Here is a 16,777-nt window from a genome sequence, read left to right as displayed (position 1 = left end):
GCTTGTGCTGGGGTCATTAATTATTGGGGGGTCATTAATTATTGTGGCCATTAATGATTGCTGTAATTAATGGGGTAATTAATCAATGGAGGGGTAATTAATTAACTCAGGGGGCATTTAATTAACTGAGATGGTAATTAATGGAGGGGTAATTAATTAATTGAGGGGTAATTAATCAATGGAGGGGTAATTAATCAATGGAGGGATAATTAATCAATGGAGGGGTAATTAATCAATGGAGGGGTAATTAATCAATGGAGGGGTAATTAATTAGCAGAGGGGGTAATTAACTGAGGGAGTAATTAATCAATGGAGGGGCAATTAATGGGGTAATTAATCAATGGAAGGGCAATTAATGGATGGGTAATTAATAAATGGAGGAGTAATTAATTAACGGAGGAGTAATTAATGGAGAGCGTAATTAATCAATGGAGGGGTAATTAATTGGCAGAGCGGGTAATTAATTAATGGAGTGAGTAATTAACAGAGCAGCAATTAATCAATGGAGGGAGTAATTAATGGAGGGGTAATTAATTAACTGGGGTAATTAATGGAGGAATAATTACTGGAGAGCATAATTAATTAACGGGTAAGTAATTAATGGGGTAATTAATGGTTGAGTAGTTAATTAACTGGGGGGTAATTAACTGGGGGTAATTAATGGGAAATTAATTAATGGAGGGGTAATTAGTCCCCTGGTGGGGCTAATAAATCTTCTGGGGACTTAATTAATCCTATTAGGGGCTAATTAATCCTATTGGGGGTAATTAATCCTATTAGGGGCTAATTAATCCTATTGGGGTAATTAATCCTATTAGGGGATAATTAATCCTATTTTGGTGATTAATTACCTGGGGGTGATTAATCCTTGGGGAGGTAATTAATTATTTGGGGGTTAATTATCTGGAGGGATTAATTAATTATCTGGGGTAATTAATTATCTGGGGGCAATTAATTATCGGGGTAATTAATCCCCAGGGGGGTAATTAATTATCTAGCAGATTAATTAATCCTATTGGGGGCTTAATTAATCCTATTAGGGGTAATTAATCATGCTGGGGTGATAATTAATGTTCTTGGGGGCAATTAATTAATCCTGTTGGGGTAATTAATCTTATTAGGGGTAATTAATCATGCTGAGGGGTAATTAATGCCCGTGTGGGTAATTAATTAATCCTAATGGGGGTAATTAATTCTATTAGGGGTAATTAATGCCCGTGGGGGTTAATTAATGCGTGGGAGGTAATTAATTAATTCTCGGGGCAATTAATTAATCCTATTGGGGTAATTAATCCTATTAGGAGATAATTAACTATTTTGAGGGGGTAATTAATGCTCGGGGGCATAATTAATTAATCCCGGGGGCGTAATTAATCCTAATCTGGGCATAATTAATTTTCTGGGGCTATTAATTGGTCCCGGGGGAGTAATTAATATTCGGGGTCATTAATATTCATGACGGGTGATTAATATTCAGGGATTAATTGATATTCGTGGGGTAATTAATCACGTGGGGGGTAATTAATCACGAGGGAGGTAATTAATCCCCGAGGGGGTTAATTAATCATGGGGTAATTAATTATTCGGGGGTAATTAATCCCCCGGGGCGGGAGGGGGCTTCCCCCCGCCGAGGGGGCGTGGCTCCCTTAAGCCCCACCCCTTAGCTCCCCGCGGAGGCGTGGCCACAGCCGAGGCCACGCCCTTTCTCCCCCCCCCCCCTCTCCGGGCGGGGCGGGCCCCGGCGCTCCGCGCTGACGCCGTGCGGGCGGGGCGAAGAGGAGCGGAGTGGGGTGGAGCCGCCCCCGTTCATTGGTGGAAGCGGGAGGGCATCCCGCGTTTGGATTGGCGGAGGGCGGGAGGGCGGGGCGGCGCCTGCGCAGGAGGGAGGCGGCGGCGGCGGTTTGTTGTGGCCGCCATTTTCCTCGGGCATTACTGGGAAATCCCCGGGGCGCCGCCGCCGCCGCCCCGGCCCCGGCCCCGGCCCCGGCCCCGGCCCCGGCCCCGCCGCCGCCTCCGCCCCGCTCCGCCGCCGCAGGTGAGACCCCGCCGCTGGGGCCCGCGTTACCGGTACCGCTTCTCCTCCGTCGGTTCCCCCGCCCCGGGCCGCTCCCTCACGGGGCTCCCCCCCCCCCCACTCCCGTTACCGGCGCCGCCTGCCCTTCCCCCCTCCCCCCCCTCCCCAGTGGCTCCCCGGGAGTGGGACCAGTATGGGCTCCCCCGGAGCGGTGGGGAGCGACCAGGTCTCCCAGGACCGGTAGGGATCTCCCGGACCAGTATGGATCTGACAGGACCAGTGTGACCCTCCCAGTACGTCTATGGATCCCCCAGTTGTCCCAGTACAGGCGTGACCCTCCCAGGACCAGTATGGATCCCCCTGTTCTCCCAGGACCAGTATGACCCTCCCAGGACCAGTATGGATCCCCCTGTTCTCCCAGGACCAGTATGACCCTCCCAGGACCAGTATGGATCCCCCTGTTCTCCCAGGACCAGTATGACCCTCCCAGGACCAGTATGGATCCCCCTGTTCTCCCAGGACCAGTATGACCCTCCCAGGACCAGTATGGATCCCCCAGTTCTCCCAGTACCAGTATGACCCTCCCAGGACCAGTATGGATCCCCCAGTTCTCCCAGTACCAGTATGACCCTCCCAGGACCAGTATGGATCCCCCAGTTCTCCCAGTACAGGTGTGACCCTCCCAGTACCAGTATGACCCTCCCAGGACCAGTATGGATCCCCCAGTTCTCCCAGTACAGGTGTGACCCTCCCAGTACCAGCATGACTGTCCCAGGACCAGTATGGATCCCCCAGTTCTCCCAGTACAACTGTGACCCTCCCGGGACCAGTATGACCCTCCCAGGACCAGTATGGATCCCCCAGTTCTCCCAGTACAGGTGTGACCCTCCCAGGACCAGTATGGATCCCCCAGTTCTCCCAGTACAGCTGTGGGCTCTCAGTACCTGTATGATCCTCCCAGGACCAGTATGGATCCCCAGTACCAGTATGCATCTCCCAGTTCTCCCAGTACCAGTATGACCTCCCAGGACCAGTATGGATCCCTTGGCACCAGTATGACCCTCCCAGGACCAGTATGGATCCCCCAGTTCTCCCAGTACCAGTATGACCTCCCAGGACCAGTATGGATCCCTTGGCACCAGTATGACCCTCCCAGGACCAGTATGGATCCCCAGTACCAGTATGCATCTCCCAGTTCTCCCAGTACCAGTATGACCTCCCAGGACCAGTATGGATCCCTTGGCACCAGTATGACCCTCCCAGGACCAGTATGGATCCCCCAGTTCTCCCAGTACAGGTGTGACCCTCCCAATACCAGCATGACTGTCTCAGGACCAGTATGGATCCCCCAGTTCTCCCAGTACCTGTATGGATCCCCCAGTTCTCCCAGTACAGGTGTGACCCTCCCAGGACCAGCATGACCGTCCCAGGACCAGTATGGATCCCCCAGTTCTCCCAGTACAGGTGTGACCCTCCCAGGACCAGTATGGATCCCCCAGTTCTCCCAGGACCAGTATGACCCTCCCAGGACCAGTATGGATCCCCCAGTTCTCCCAGGACCAGTATGCATCTCCCAGTTCTCCCAGTACCAGTATGATCCTCCCAGAACCAGTATGGATCCCTTGGCACCAGTAAGGGTGTGACCCTCCCAGGACCAGTATGGATCCCCCAGTTCTCCCAGGACCAGTATGGATCCCCCAGTTCTCCCAGTACAGGTGTGACCCTCCCAGTACCTGCATGATCCTCCCAGGACCAGTATGGATCCCCCAGTTCTCCCAGTACAGGTGTGACCCTCCCAGGACCAGTATGGATCCCCCAGTTCTCCCAGGACCAGTATGACCCTCCCAGGGCCAGTAAGGATCCCCTGTTCTCCCAGAACCAGTATGGGCTCCCAGTACCTGTATGATCCCTCCCAGGACCAGTATGGATCCCCAGGACCAGTATGACCCTCCCGGGACCAGTATAGATCCCCCGTTCTCCCAGATCCGGTATGGATCCCCCAGATCTCCCAGTTCTCCCAGTACCAGTATGACCTCCCAGGACCAGTATGGATCCCTTGGCACCAGTATGACCCTCCCAGGACCAGTATGGATCCCCCAGTTCTCCCAGTACAGGTGTGACCCTCCCAATACCAGCATGACTGTCCCAGGACCAGTATGGATCCCCCAGTTCTCCCAGTACCTGTATGGATCCCCCAGTTCTCCCAGTACCTGTATGGATCCCTCCCAGTACCAGCATGACCGTCCCAGGACCAGTATGGATCCCCCAGTTCTCCCAGTACAGGTGTGACCCTCCCAGGACCAGCATGACTGTCCCAGGACCAGTATGGATCCCCCAGTTCTCCCAGTACAGGTGTGACCCTCCCAGGACCAGTATGGATCCCCCAGTTCTCCCAGTACAGGTGTGACCCCCTCAGTACCTGTATGATCCTCCCAGTACCAGTACGGATCCCCAGGACCAGTATGACCCTCCCAGGACCAGTATAGATCCCCCGTTCTCCCAGGACCAGTATGACCCTCCCAGGACCAGTATAGATCCCCCGTTCTCCCAGAACCGGTATGGATTCCCCAGATCTCCCAGTTCTCCCAGTACCTGTATGATCCTCCCAGAACCAGTATGGATCCCTTGGCACCAGTATGACCCTCCCAGGACCAGTATGGATCCCCCAGTTCTCCCAGGACCAGTATGGATCCCCCAGTTCTCCCAGTACAGGTGTGACCCCCTCAGTACCTGTATGATCCTCCCAGTACCAGTATGGATCCCCAGGACCAGTATGACCCTCCTGGGACCAGTATAGATCCCCCATTCTCCCAGGACCAGTATGACCCTCCCGGGACCAGTATGGATCCCCTGTTCTCCCGGGACCAGTATGAATCCCCAGGACCAGTATGACCCTCCCAGGACCAGTATGGATCCCCAGGACCAGTATGACCCTCCCGGGACCAGTATAGATCCCCCGTTCTCCCAGAACCGGTATGGATCCCCCAGATCTCCCAGTTCTCCCAGTACCAGTATGACCTCCCAGGACCAGTATGGATCCCTTGGCACCAGTATGACCCTCCCAGGACCAGTATGGATCCCCCAGTTCTCCCAGTACAGGTGTGACCCTCCCAATACCAGCATGACTGTCCCAGGACCAGTATGGATCCCCCAGTTCTCCCAGTACCTGTATGGATCCCCCAGTTCTCCCAGTACCTGTATGGATCCCCCAGTTCTCCCAGTACAGGTGTGACCCTCCCAGGACCAGTATGGATCCCCCAGTTCTCCCAGTACAGGTGTGACCCTCCCAGGACCAGCATGACTGTCCCAGGACCAGTATGGATCCCCCAGTTCTCCCAGTACAGGTGTGACCCCCTCAGTACCTGTATGATTCTCCCAGTACCAGTATGGATCCCCAGGACCAGTATGACCCTCCCAGGACCAGTATAGATCCCCCATTCTCCCAGAACCAGTATGGATCCCCAGGACCAGTATGACCCTCCCGGGACCAGTATAGATCCCCCAGTTCTCCCAGTACAGGTGTGACCCTCCCAGTACCAGCATGACCGTCCCAGGACCAGTGTGGATCCCCCAGTTCTCCCAGTACAGGTGTGACCCCCTCAGTACCTGTATGATCCTCCCAGAACCAGTATGGATCCCTTGGCACCAGTATGACCCTCCCGAGACCAGTATGGATCCCCCAGTTCTCCCAGTACAGGTGTGACCCCCTCAGTACCTGTATGATCCTCCCAGAACCAGTATGGATCCCTTGGCACCAGTATGACCCTCCCGAGACCAGTATGGATCCCCCAGTTCTCCCAGAACCAGTATGGATCCTCAGGACCAGTATGGATCTGCCAGTACAGGCGTGACCCTCCTGAGACCAGTATGGGTCTCCCAGTTCTCCCAGTACCAGTATGACCCTCCCGGGACCAGTATGGATCCCCAGTACCAGTATGCATCTCCCAGTTCTCCCAGTACTAGTATGACCGTCCCAGGACCAGTATGGATCCCCCAGTTCTCCCAGTACAGGTGTGACCCCCTCAGTACCTGTATGATCCTCCCAGTACCAGTATGGATCCCCAGGACCAGTATGACCCTGCCGGGACCAGTATAGATCCCCCGTTCTCCCAGGACCAGTATGGATCCCCCAGTTCTCCCAGTACAGGTGTGACCCTCCTGGGACCAGTATGACCCTCCCGGGACCAGTATGCATCTCCCAGATCTCCCAGTACAGGTGTGACCCTCCCAGTACCAGCACGACTGTCCCAGGACCAGTATGGATCCCCCAGTTCTCCCAGTACAGGTGTGACCCTCTCAGTACCTGTATGATCCTCCCAGGACCAGTATGGATCCCTTGGCACCAGTATGACCCTCCTGGGACCAGTATGGATCTCCCAGTACAGGCGTGACCCTCCTGAGACCAGTATGGATCTCCCAGTTCTCCCAGTACCAATATGACCCTCCCGGGACCAGTATGGCCATGCCAGGACCAGTATGGATTTTCCAGTTCTCCCAGTACAGGTGTGATCCTCCCAGGACCAGTATGGATCCCCCAGTACCAGTATGACCCTCCTGAGACCAGTATGCATCTCCCAGTTCTCCCAGTACCAGTATGACCCTCCTGGGACCAGTATGGATCCCCCAGTTCTCCCAGTATAGCTGTGACCATCCCAGTACCAGTATAGGTCTTCCAGTACCAGTATGGATCCTCCAGTCCCACCCAGTACCAGTACGACCCTCCCAGTACTAGTGTGGGTCTCCCAGTTCTCCCAGTACAGGTGTGTTCCCCCCATACTGGTTTGGGCCCCCCAGTACTGGTTGGGCATTCCAGTCCTGGCCCAGTCCCATCCCAGTTCCCCCAGTCCAGTTTCCCCCCTGCCCTATCTGAGCCCCATCCCAGTTCATCCCAGTTCTGTCCCAGTTCCCCCCATCCCAGTCCCATCCCAGTTCCTCCCAGTCCCATCCCAGTTCCCCCCTCCACAGCATCCCAGTCCTGTCCCAGTTCCCTCCATCCCAGTTCCTCCCCCAGTCCCATCCCAGTTTCCCCCCATCCCAGTCCTGTCCCAGTTCCCTCCATCCCAGTTCCTCCCAGTCCCATCCCAGTTCCTCCCCCAGTCCCATCCCAGTTTCGTCCTGTCCCAGTCCTGTCCCAGTTCCTTCCAATCCATTCCCAGTCCCGTCCCAGTTCCCCCCAGTCCCATCCCAGTTCCCCCCAGTCCCCCCGCAGGTAAACTGAGGCACAGATCCCCCCTCCCCCAGTGCTCCCTCCCAGTTCCCCCCCCCCCCCTACTGGGCCATACTGGTTTCACCCGTCGCCTTCCAGCCCCCTCTCACAGCCATGGCCCCACCCAGCACTGCTGCCTCCCTATTGGCTACCGAGGAGGGCGGGCAGCCAATGGGAAGCCTGTTGCCATGGCAGGATCAGCTGGTCACACCCCTCCCCCCCCATGTTCACTCTGGGCCCTACTGATGGCGGGGGGGGCGTGGCCTCCTGGGGGGCGTGGCCAGGCTGAGGGCACCCACCCTGTTCACTCTGGGCCCTACTGATGGGGGGGGGGGGGGGTGGGCAGGCACTTGTTGCGTTCACTCTGGGCCCTACTGATGGCGGGGGGGGGCACCTTTTGTGCATGTTCACTCTGGGCCCTACTGACGGCTGGGAGCGGGCTTTTTCCACCCCGGAGGCTCAAACTGGGCCGGTTTGGGGGCGCGTTCACTCTGGCCCCTACCGATGGCCGACCCTCGATTGATTCCCTCCCAAGCGAGGAGATTGGGCCGTTCGTTGTGCGCGTTCACTCTGGCCCCTACTGACGGCCGGTCCTCGATCTTGCGCGCTCCGCTTGATGAGAGCGGCTGTTCGTTGTGCCCGTTCACTCTGGCCCCTACTGACGGCCGGTCCTCGATCTTGCGCGCTCCGCTTGATGAGAGCGGCTGTTCGTTGTGCCCGTTCACTCTGGCCCCTACTGACGGCCGGTCCTCGATCTTGCGCGCTCCGCTTGATGAGAGCGGCTGTTCGTTGTGCCCGTTCACTCTGGCCCCTACTGAGGCTTGACCGCGGATATATCCCCTCTGATTGCTGCAATTGAACCATTCCTTGTCTGCGTTCACTCTGGACCCTACTGATAGCCAACAGCTCCCTCCTCCCTCGGGCGGCCGGGGCGGGGTTGGGGGGGGGGCGCCAGGGCTGATTCTGGGGCACCCCCCCCACCCCCCCACCCCACTCCGCTCTCCCCGCAGGTGGCGGCAGCCGCGGCTGCAGCGCAGGATGCCGGGGGCCGACCTGGCCGGGCGTTTGGCTCGGCTCTGAGCCCGCCATGTCGGGTCAGCCCGGCCATGCCCCCTTCGCCAGCCTCCAGCCCATGGCCGAGCCCCCCCAGGTAACCCCAAAACGGGGTGGGGGGGGGGGGCGTGGGCACCCCTGGGACCCCCGGGGGGGGCACTAGGACCCCTGGGGGCACCTCTGGGACCCCTGAAATGGGGAGGGGGGCACTGGGACCCCTGGGACCCCCGGGGGGGGCACTAGGACCCCTGGGGGCACCTCTGGGACCCCTGAAATGGGGAGGGGGGGCACTGGGACCCCTGGGACCCCCGCGGGGGGCACTAGGACCCCTGGGGGCACCTCTGGGACCCCTGAAATGGGGAGGGGGGCACTGGGACCCCTGGGACCCCCGGGGGGGGCACTAGGACCCCTGGGGGCACCTCTGGGACCCCTGAAATGGGGAGGGGGGGCACTGGGACCCCTGGGACCCCCGGGGGGGGGGCACTAGGACCCCTGGGACCCCTGAAATGGGGCAGGGGAGGCATTGGGACCCCTTGGGGGGCACGAGCCCCCTTGGGGGGCACCCATGGGACCCTGGGGGGGGTACAGGCACCCCCGGGACCCCTGAATTGGGGGGGGGTCACTGGGACCCCTTGAGGGGGCACCCATGGGACCCCGGGGGGGGCACTAGGACCCCTGGGACCCCCGAAATGGGGTGGGGGGGCACTGGGACCCCTGGGGGAGGGGGGCACTAGGACCCCTGGGACCCCCGGGAGGGGCACTAGGACCTTTGGGACCCCTAGAAATGGAGCAGGGGGGCACTGGGACCCCTGGGGGGAGCACCCATGGGACCCCAGGGTGGGCACTGGGACCCCTGGGACCCCCGAAATGGGGTGGGGGGGCACTGGGACCCCTGGGGGGGGCACCCATGGGACCCCGGGCGGGGCACTAGGACCCCTGGGACTCCTGAAATGGGGCAGGGGGGCACTGGGACCCCGGGGGGGGGGGCACTAGGACCCCTCTGACCTCCGAGGGGGCACTAGGACCCCTGGGACCCCTGAATTGGGTGGGGGGAGGCCCTGGGACCCCTGGGGGGACACGAGCACCCCCGGGGAGCACCCATGGGACCCTGGGGGGGGCATTAGGACCCCGGGGACCCCTGAAGTGGGGTGGGGGGGCACTGGGACCCCTGGGGGGGGCACCCATGGGACCCCGGGGGGGGCATTAGGACCCCTGGGACCCCTGAAATGGAGCAGGGGGGCACTGGGACCCCTGGGGGGGGCACCCATGGGACCCCAGGGTGGGCACTGGGACCCCTGGGGGGGGGGGCACTAGGACCCCTGGGACCCCCGGGAGGGGCACTAGGACCTTTGGGACCCCTAGAAATGGAGCAGGGGGGGCACTGGGACCCCTGGGGGGAGCACCCATGGGACCCCAGGGTGGGCACTGGGACCCCTGGGACCCCCGAAATGGGGTGGGGGGGCACTGGGACCCCTGGGGGGGGCACCCATGGGACCCCGGGCGGGGCACTAGGACCCCTGGGACTCCTGAAATGGGGCAGGGGGGGCACTGGGACCCCGGGGGGGGGGGGGGGCACTAGGACCCCTCTGACCTCCGAGGGGGCACTAGGACCCCTGGGACCCCTGAATTGGGTGGGGGGAGGCCCTGGGACCCCTGGGGGGACACGAGCACCCCCGGGGAGCACCCATGGGACCCTGGGGGGGCATTAGGACCCCTGGGACCCCTGAAATGGAGCAGGGGGGCACTGGGACCCCTGGGGGGGGGCACCCATGGGACCCCAGGGTGGGCACTGGGACCCCTGGGGGGGGGGGGGGCACTAGGACCCCTGGGACCCCCGGGAGGGGCACTAGGACCTTTGGGACCCCTAGAAATGGAGGAAGGGGGACACGAGCCCCCTTGGGGGGCACCCATGGGAGGCGGGGGGGGGGGGGGGGGGCAGAGGCACCCTAGGGCCCCCCAAATCCCTGACCCCCCTCCCCCCCAGATCCTGCCGGAGCTGAGCCTGCTGCAGCGCCGCATCCCCCGCAGCTTCCGGGACGCCGGCAGCGCGCCCCTGCGCAAGCTCTCCGTCGACCTCATCAAGACCTACAAGCACATCAATGAGGTGGGGGGGGGGCAGCGGCACCCATGGGTGCTGCGGGGGGAGGGGGGTCTGGCACCCGTGGGTGCCCCAGGAGGGGAAAATTCCCCCCCTGGGAGGGGGGGGTTATGGCACCCATGGGTGCTCTAGGAGGGGGAAATATCCCCTATAGAGGGGGGTCTGGCACCCATGGGTGCCCCAGGAGGGGGAGATCCCCCCTATAGAGGGGTGAGTGGCACCCATGGGTGCCCTAAATGGGGTAGAGTCCCCCTATAGAGGGGTTTCTGGCACCCATGGGTGCCCCAAATGGGGTAGAGTTTCCCTATAGAGGGGTGTCTGGCACCCATGGGTGCTCCAGGAGGGGGTGATAACTTCTATAGAGGGGTTTTTGGCACCCATGGGTGCCCCAAATGGGGTGGAGTCCCCCTATAGAGGGGTTTCTGGCACCCATGGGTGCTCCAGGAGGGGGGATCCCCCCTATAGAGGGGTGAGTGGCACCCATGGGTGCCCCAAATGGGGTGGAGTCCCCCTATAGAGGGGTTTCTGGCACCCATGGGTGCTCCAGGAGGGGGGATCCCCCCTATAGAGGGGTTTTTGGCACCCATGGGTGCCCCAAATGGGGTGGAGTCCCCCTATAGAGGGGCTTATGGCACCCATGGGTGCTCCAGGAGGGGGGATCCCCCCTATAGAGGGGTGAGTGGCACCCATGGGTGCCCCAAATGGGGTGGAGTCCCCCTATAGAGGGGATTCTGGCACCCATGGGTGCTCCAGGAGGGGGAGATCCCCCCTATAGAGGGGCTTATGGCACCCATGGGTGCTGGGGGGGGCACATTTGGGCCGAGCCCTGCGGGCAGGGACAGGCAGAGCCCTGGGGGTCGGGGTCAGGGTCAAGGTCAGGGTCAAGGTCGGGATTGGGCCCTGTCCCCCCATCGGTGTCCCACCTCCCCCCGTGTCCCCCGGCCACCCCGACCCCCCCATGTGCCCCCATCCCCCCCCCATCCCCCCCGTCCCCCCAAAGCCCCCCATCCCCCCGTCCCCCCCGTCCCCCCCGTCCCCCCCATTCCCCATCCCCCCTGTCCCCCCCATTCCCCCCATGTCACCCCCCGCCCCACTGACGCCATGCCCCCTGTTCCCCCCCATGTCCCCCCCATCCCCCTTGTCCCCCCCATCCCCCATATATCCCCCCATCCCCCCCGTCCCCCATCCCCCCCATGCCCCCCCATCCCCCCCGTGTCCCCCCCATGTCCCCCACCCCCCTCCATGTCCCCCCGTTCCCCCCACCCCCCCATTCCCCCCTTGTCACCCCCTGACGCCCTGCCCCCCTGTCTCTCCCCATCCCCCCTGTCCCCCATCCCCCCCCATGTCCCCCCGTCCCCCCCCATCCCCCCTGTCCCCCCTGTCCCCCTCAGCCCCCCCCATGCCCCCCTGTCCCCCCTGTCCCCCATCCCCCCTGTCCCCCCTGTCCCCCCTGACGCCATGCCCCCCTGTCTCTCCCCATCCCCCCCGTCCCCTGTCCCCCCCATGCCCCCCTGTCCCCCCTGTCCCCCCCCGTCCCCCATCCCCCCCATGTCCCCCCGTCCCCCCCATGCCCCCCTGTCCCCCCTGTCCCCCATCCCCCTGTCCCCCCTGACGCCATGTCCCCCCTGTCCCCCCATCCCCCCTGTCCCCCATCCTCCCCCCTGTCCCCCCGTCCCCTCTGACGCCATGCCCCCCTGTCTCCCCATCTCCCCCCTGTCCCCCATCCCCCCCGTCCCCCATCCCCCCCATCCCCCCCCATGCCCCCCTGTCCCCCCGTCCCCCATCCCCCCTGTCCCCCATCCTCCCCCCTGTCCCCCCATCCCCCCCATCCCCCCCGTCCCCCCTGACGCCATGCCCCCCTGTCCCCCCATCTCCCCCCTGTCCCCCATCCCCCCTGTCCCCCATCCTCCCCCCTGTCCCCCATCCCCCCTGTCCCCCATGTCCCCCCCATCCCCCCCCATGCCCCCCTGTCCCCCCCGTCCCCCATCCCCCCTGTCCCCCATCCTCCCCCCGTCCCCCATCCCCCCTGTCCCCCCTGTCCCCTCTGACGCCATGCCCCCCTGTCCCCCCATCTCCCCCTGTCCCCCCATCTCCCCCCTGTCCCCCATACTCCCCCTGTCCCCCCGTCCCCCCCATCCCCCCTGTCCCCCTGTCCCCCCCATCCCCCCCATGCCCCCCTGTCCCCCCCGTCCCCCATCCCCCCGTCCCCCCTGACGCCATGCCCCCCTGTCCCCCCATCTCCCCCCTGTCCCCCATCCCCCCCCGTCCCCCATCCCCCCCCATCCCCCCCCGTCCCCCCCATCCCCCCCCATCCCCCCCGTCCCCCCTGACGCCATGCCCCCCTGTCCCCCCCGTCCCCCCCCATCCCCCCGTCCCCCATGCCCCCCCCGCTGACGCCCTCCCCCCAGGTGTACTACGCCAAGAAGAAGCGCCGGGCGCAGCAGGGCCCCCCCGAGGCGGCGGCGGGCACCAAGAAGGAGCGGCGCCTCTGCAACGAGGGCTACGACGACGACAACCACGACTACATCGTCCGCAGCGGCGAGCGCTGGCTGGACCGCTACGAGATCGACTCCCTCATCGGCAAGGGCTCCTTCGGCCAGGTCGGAGGGGTCCCCGCGCTGTCCCCCGCGTCCCCAACTTGTCCCCAAGGGCCCCCCCGTCCCCTCCCCGGCCTCCATTTTCCTCCAGGTTCAACCCTGGGGTCCCCTCACACCATTTTTGGGTCCCCTCCACCATTTTGGGGGTCCCCCCCACCATTTTTAGGGTCCCCTTGCCACCCACCAGTGTCCCCAGGTCCCTCCCAGGTCACCCCTGGGGTCCCCGCGCTGTCCCCCGCGTCCCCAACTTGTCCCCAAGGGCCCCCCCGTCCCCTCCCCGGCCTCCATTTTCCTCCAGGTTCAACCCTGGGGTCCCCTCACACCATTTTTGGGGTCCCTCCCGCACCTTTGGGGTCCCCCACCACCCCTGGGGTCCCCACAGCATTTTTGGGGACCCCCCCCGTCCCTCCCAGGTCACCCCTGGGGTCCCCGCGCTGTCCCCCGCGTCCCCAACTTGTCCCCAAGGGCCCCCCCGTCCCCTCCATGGCCTCCATTTTCCTCCAGGTTCAACCCTGGGGTCCCCTCACACCATTTTTGGGTCCCCTCCACCATTTTTGGGGTCCCCCCCACCATTTTTAGGGTCCCCTTGCCACCCACCAGTGTCCCCAGGTCCCTCCCAGGTCACCCCTGGGGTCCCCGCGCTGTCCCCCGCGTCCCCAACTTGTCCCCAAGGGCCCCCCCGTCCCCTCCATGGCCTCCATTTTCCTCCAGGTTCAACCCTGGGGTCCCCTCACACCATTTTTGGGGTCCCTCCCGCACCTTTGGGGTCCCCCACCACCCCTGGGGTCCCCACAGCATTTTTGGGGACCCCCCCCGTCCCTCCCAGGTCACCCCCGGGGTCCCCGCGCTGTCCCCAAGGTCCCCAACTTGTCCCCAAGCCCCATTTTCCCCCCCAAACCCCATTTTTCCCCCCAAAATCCCCATTTTCTCCCCCAAACCCCACTTTTGCACCCCAAAATCCCCATTTTTGCCCCCCAAACCCCATTTTTGCCCCCCAAACCCCACTTTTCACCCCAAAATCCCCATTTTCCCCCCAAACCCCAATTTTTCCCCCCAAACCCCATTTTTGCCCCCCCAAATCCCCATTTTCTCCCCCCAAACCCCATTTTCAGCCCCCCAAATCCCCATTTTTGCCCTCCAAACCCCATTTTTGCCCCCAACCCCATTTTTGCCCCCCAAACCCCACTTTTGCACCCCAAAATCCCCATTTTTCACCCCCAAACCCCATTTTTCACCCCCAAACCCCATTTTTGCCCCCCAAACCCCATTTTCTCCCCCCAAATCCCCATTTTTCCCCCCAAATCCCCATTTTTCACCCCCCAAACCCCACTTTTCACCCCAAAATCCCCATTTTCTCCCCCAAACCCCAATTTTTCACCCCCAAACCCCATTTTTGCCCCACCAAACCCCATTTTTGCCCCCCAAATCCCCATTTTCTCCCCCCAAACCCCATTTTTGCCCCCCAAACCCCATTTTCCCCCCCAAATCCCCATTTTTCACCCCCAAACCCCATTTTTGCCCCCCCAAACCCCATTTTTGCCCCCCAAACCCCATTTTTCACCCCAAAATCCCCATTTTCCCCCCAAATCCCCATTTTTCACCCCCCAAACCCCACTTTTCCCCCCAAAATCCCCATTTTCCCCCCAAACCCCAATTTTCCCCCCCAAACCCCATTTTTCCCCCCCAAACCCCCACTTTTCACCCCCCAACCCCCCTTTTCTCCCCCTCCCCCTTCTTTTCAGGTGGTCAAGGCCTACGACCACCAAGCCCAGGAGTGGGTGGCCATCAAGATCATCAAGAACAAGAAGGCGTTCCTCAACCAGGCGCAGATCGAGCTGCGCCTCCTCCAGCTGATGAACCAGCACCACACCGAGATGAAGTACTACATCGGTCAGTGGGGCAGGGGACTTGGGGGGCTCACCCCATAGCGCCCGTGGGGCTGGAGCCCCTTTGGGGGGGGGGGGGGGGTTTGGGGGTGATTCGGGGGGTTTGGGGGGGGGAAATGGGGCAGATCTCGCCGTGGGGCAGGGGTTTGGAGGCAGTTGTGGGGCAGATTTTGATGGGGAGGGCACTTATGGGGTACTTATGGGGCACTTATGGGGCAGAGAAGACCAAGGTCTCACCCTGGAGGGACAGATCCCACCATGGGTCCTATCTATGGGGCAGAAAGTGGGCAGATCTCGCCGTGGGGCAGGGACTTGGGGGCAGATCTTGCTGGGGAGGGCACTTATGGGGCAGAAAGCGGGCAGATCTCGCCGTGGGGCGGGGGTTTGGGGGCAGATCTTGCTGGGGAGGGCACTTATGGGGCAGAAAGCGGGCAGATCTCGCCGTGGGGCAGGGGTTTGGAGGCAGTTGTGGGGCAGATTTTGATGGGGAGGGCACTTATGGGGTACTTATGGGGCACTTATGGGGCAGAGAAGACCAAGGTCTCACCCTGGAGGGACAGATCCCACCATGGGTCCTATCTATGGGGCAGAAAGTGGGCAGATCTCGCCGTGGGGCAGGGGTTTGGGGGCAGATCTTGCTGGAGAGGACACTTATGGGGCAGAAAGCGGGCAGATCTCGCCGTGGGGCGGGGGTTTGGGGGCAGATCTTGCTGGGGAGGGCACTTATGGGGCAGAAAGCGGGCAGATCTCGCCGTGGGGCAGGGGTTTGGAGGCAGTTGTGGGGCAGATTTTGATGGGGAGGGCACTTATGGGGTACTTATGGGGCACTTATGGGGCAGAGAAGACCAAGGTCTCACCCTGGAGGGACAGATCCCACCATGGGTCCTATCTATGGGGCAGAAAGTGGGCAGATCTCGCCGTGGGGCAGGGATTTGGGGGCAGATCTTGCTGGGGAGGGCACTTATGGGGCAGAAAGAGGGCAGATCTCGCCGTGGGGCAGGGGTTTGGGGGCAGATCTTGCTGCGGAGGGCACTTATGGGGCAGAAAGAGGGCAGATCTCGCCGTGGGGCAGGGACTTGGGGGCAGATCTTGCTGCGGAGGGCACTTATGGGGCAGAAAGCGGGCCGTGCCCCCTAACCCCTCTCTTCCCGTCCCCCCAACAGTCCACCTCAAGCGCCACTTCATGTTCCGCAACCACCTCTGCCTGGCCTTTGAGCTCCTCTCCTACAACCTCTACGACCTCCTCCGCAACACCAACTTCCGCGGCGTCTCCCTCAACCTCACCCGCAAGTTCGCCCAGCAGCTCTGCGCCGCCCTCCTCTTCCTCGCCACCCCCGAGCTCAGCATCATCCACTGCGACCTCAAGCCCGAGAACATCCTCCTCTGCAACCCCAAGCGCTCCGCCGTCAAGATCGTCGACTTCGGCAGCTCCTGCCAGCTGGGCCAGAGGGTGAGGAGGAGGGGGGGGCGGGGGGGGGATGGGACACGCCCACTGCCTTTAGCTCCGCCCACTAGGGCCGGGAAAGCCCCGCCCCTGGGCTCTAGGCCCCTCCCATGGGCCAATTTGGGGATAGGGAGTGCTAAGCCCCGCCCCCCCCATTGTGGCCTCAGCATTAGGCCACAGCCCCTGCATTGGCTCCGCCCACCAGGCTGGGAAGGCCCCCGCCCCTGGACTCTATGCCCCGCCCATGGGCCAGTTTGGGGCTATGGAGCACTAAGCCCCGCCCCTTGATGGACTGAGCCCTGCCCCCAGGCCCTAAGCCCCACCCATGAGCGATTGAACCCCGCCCCAGGTCATTAGGACACACCCCCCTGCCTTGGCTCCACCCACCAGGCTGAGAAGACCCTGCCCCTGGGCTCTAGGCCCCTCCCACAGGGCAATTTGGGGATATGAAGCCCTAAGCCCCGCCCCTGGTGGACTAA

The 16,777-nt window shown here is 62.3% G+C and overlaps 1 protein-coding gene across 1 annotated transcript in view; it reads left to right on the top strand.

Moving 5' to 3' along the window:
- The first annotated feature begins 1,901 nt into the window (after window positions 1-1,901).
- Window positions 1,902-16,777, top strand: part of LOC148052786 (dual specificity tyrosine-phosphorylation-regulated kinase 1B-like) — a 30,152-nt gene continuing 15,276 nt past the window's right edge. Inside the window, exons 1-6 of the mRNA XM_087778538.1 lie at window positions 1,902-2,035; window positions 8,231-8,370; window positions 10,258-10,377; window positions 12,780-12,971; window positions 14,711-14,858; window positions 16,018-16,304. Of these exons, the coding sequence (XP_087634664.1) occupies window positions 8,308-8,370; window positions 10,258-10,377; window positions 12,780-12,971; window positions 14,711-14,858; window positions 16,018-16,304 (810 nt within the window). The 5' untranslated portion in view covers window positions 1,902-2,035; window positions 8,231-8,307. The remainder of the gene's footprint in view (window positions 2,036-8,230; window positions 8,371-10,257; window positions 10,378-12,779; window positions 12,972-14,710; window positions 14,859-16,017; window positions 16,305-16,777) is intronic.

The sequence above is a fragment of the Nipponia nippon genome, unplaced genomic scaffold, assembly GCF_047370975.1.
Source record: "Nipponia nippon isolate SJK-2023a ecotype South Korea unplaced genomic scaffold, ASM4737097v1 scaffold_44, whole genome shotgun sequence".
Classification (NCBI taxonomy): domain Eukaryota; kingdom Metazoa; phylum Chordata; class Aves; order Pelecaniformes; family Threskiornithidae; genus Nipponia; species Nipponia nippon.
This window is presented reverse-complemented; position numbering and strand designations above follow the sequence as displayed.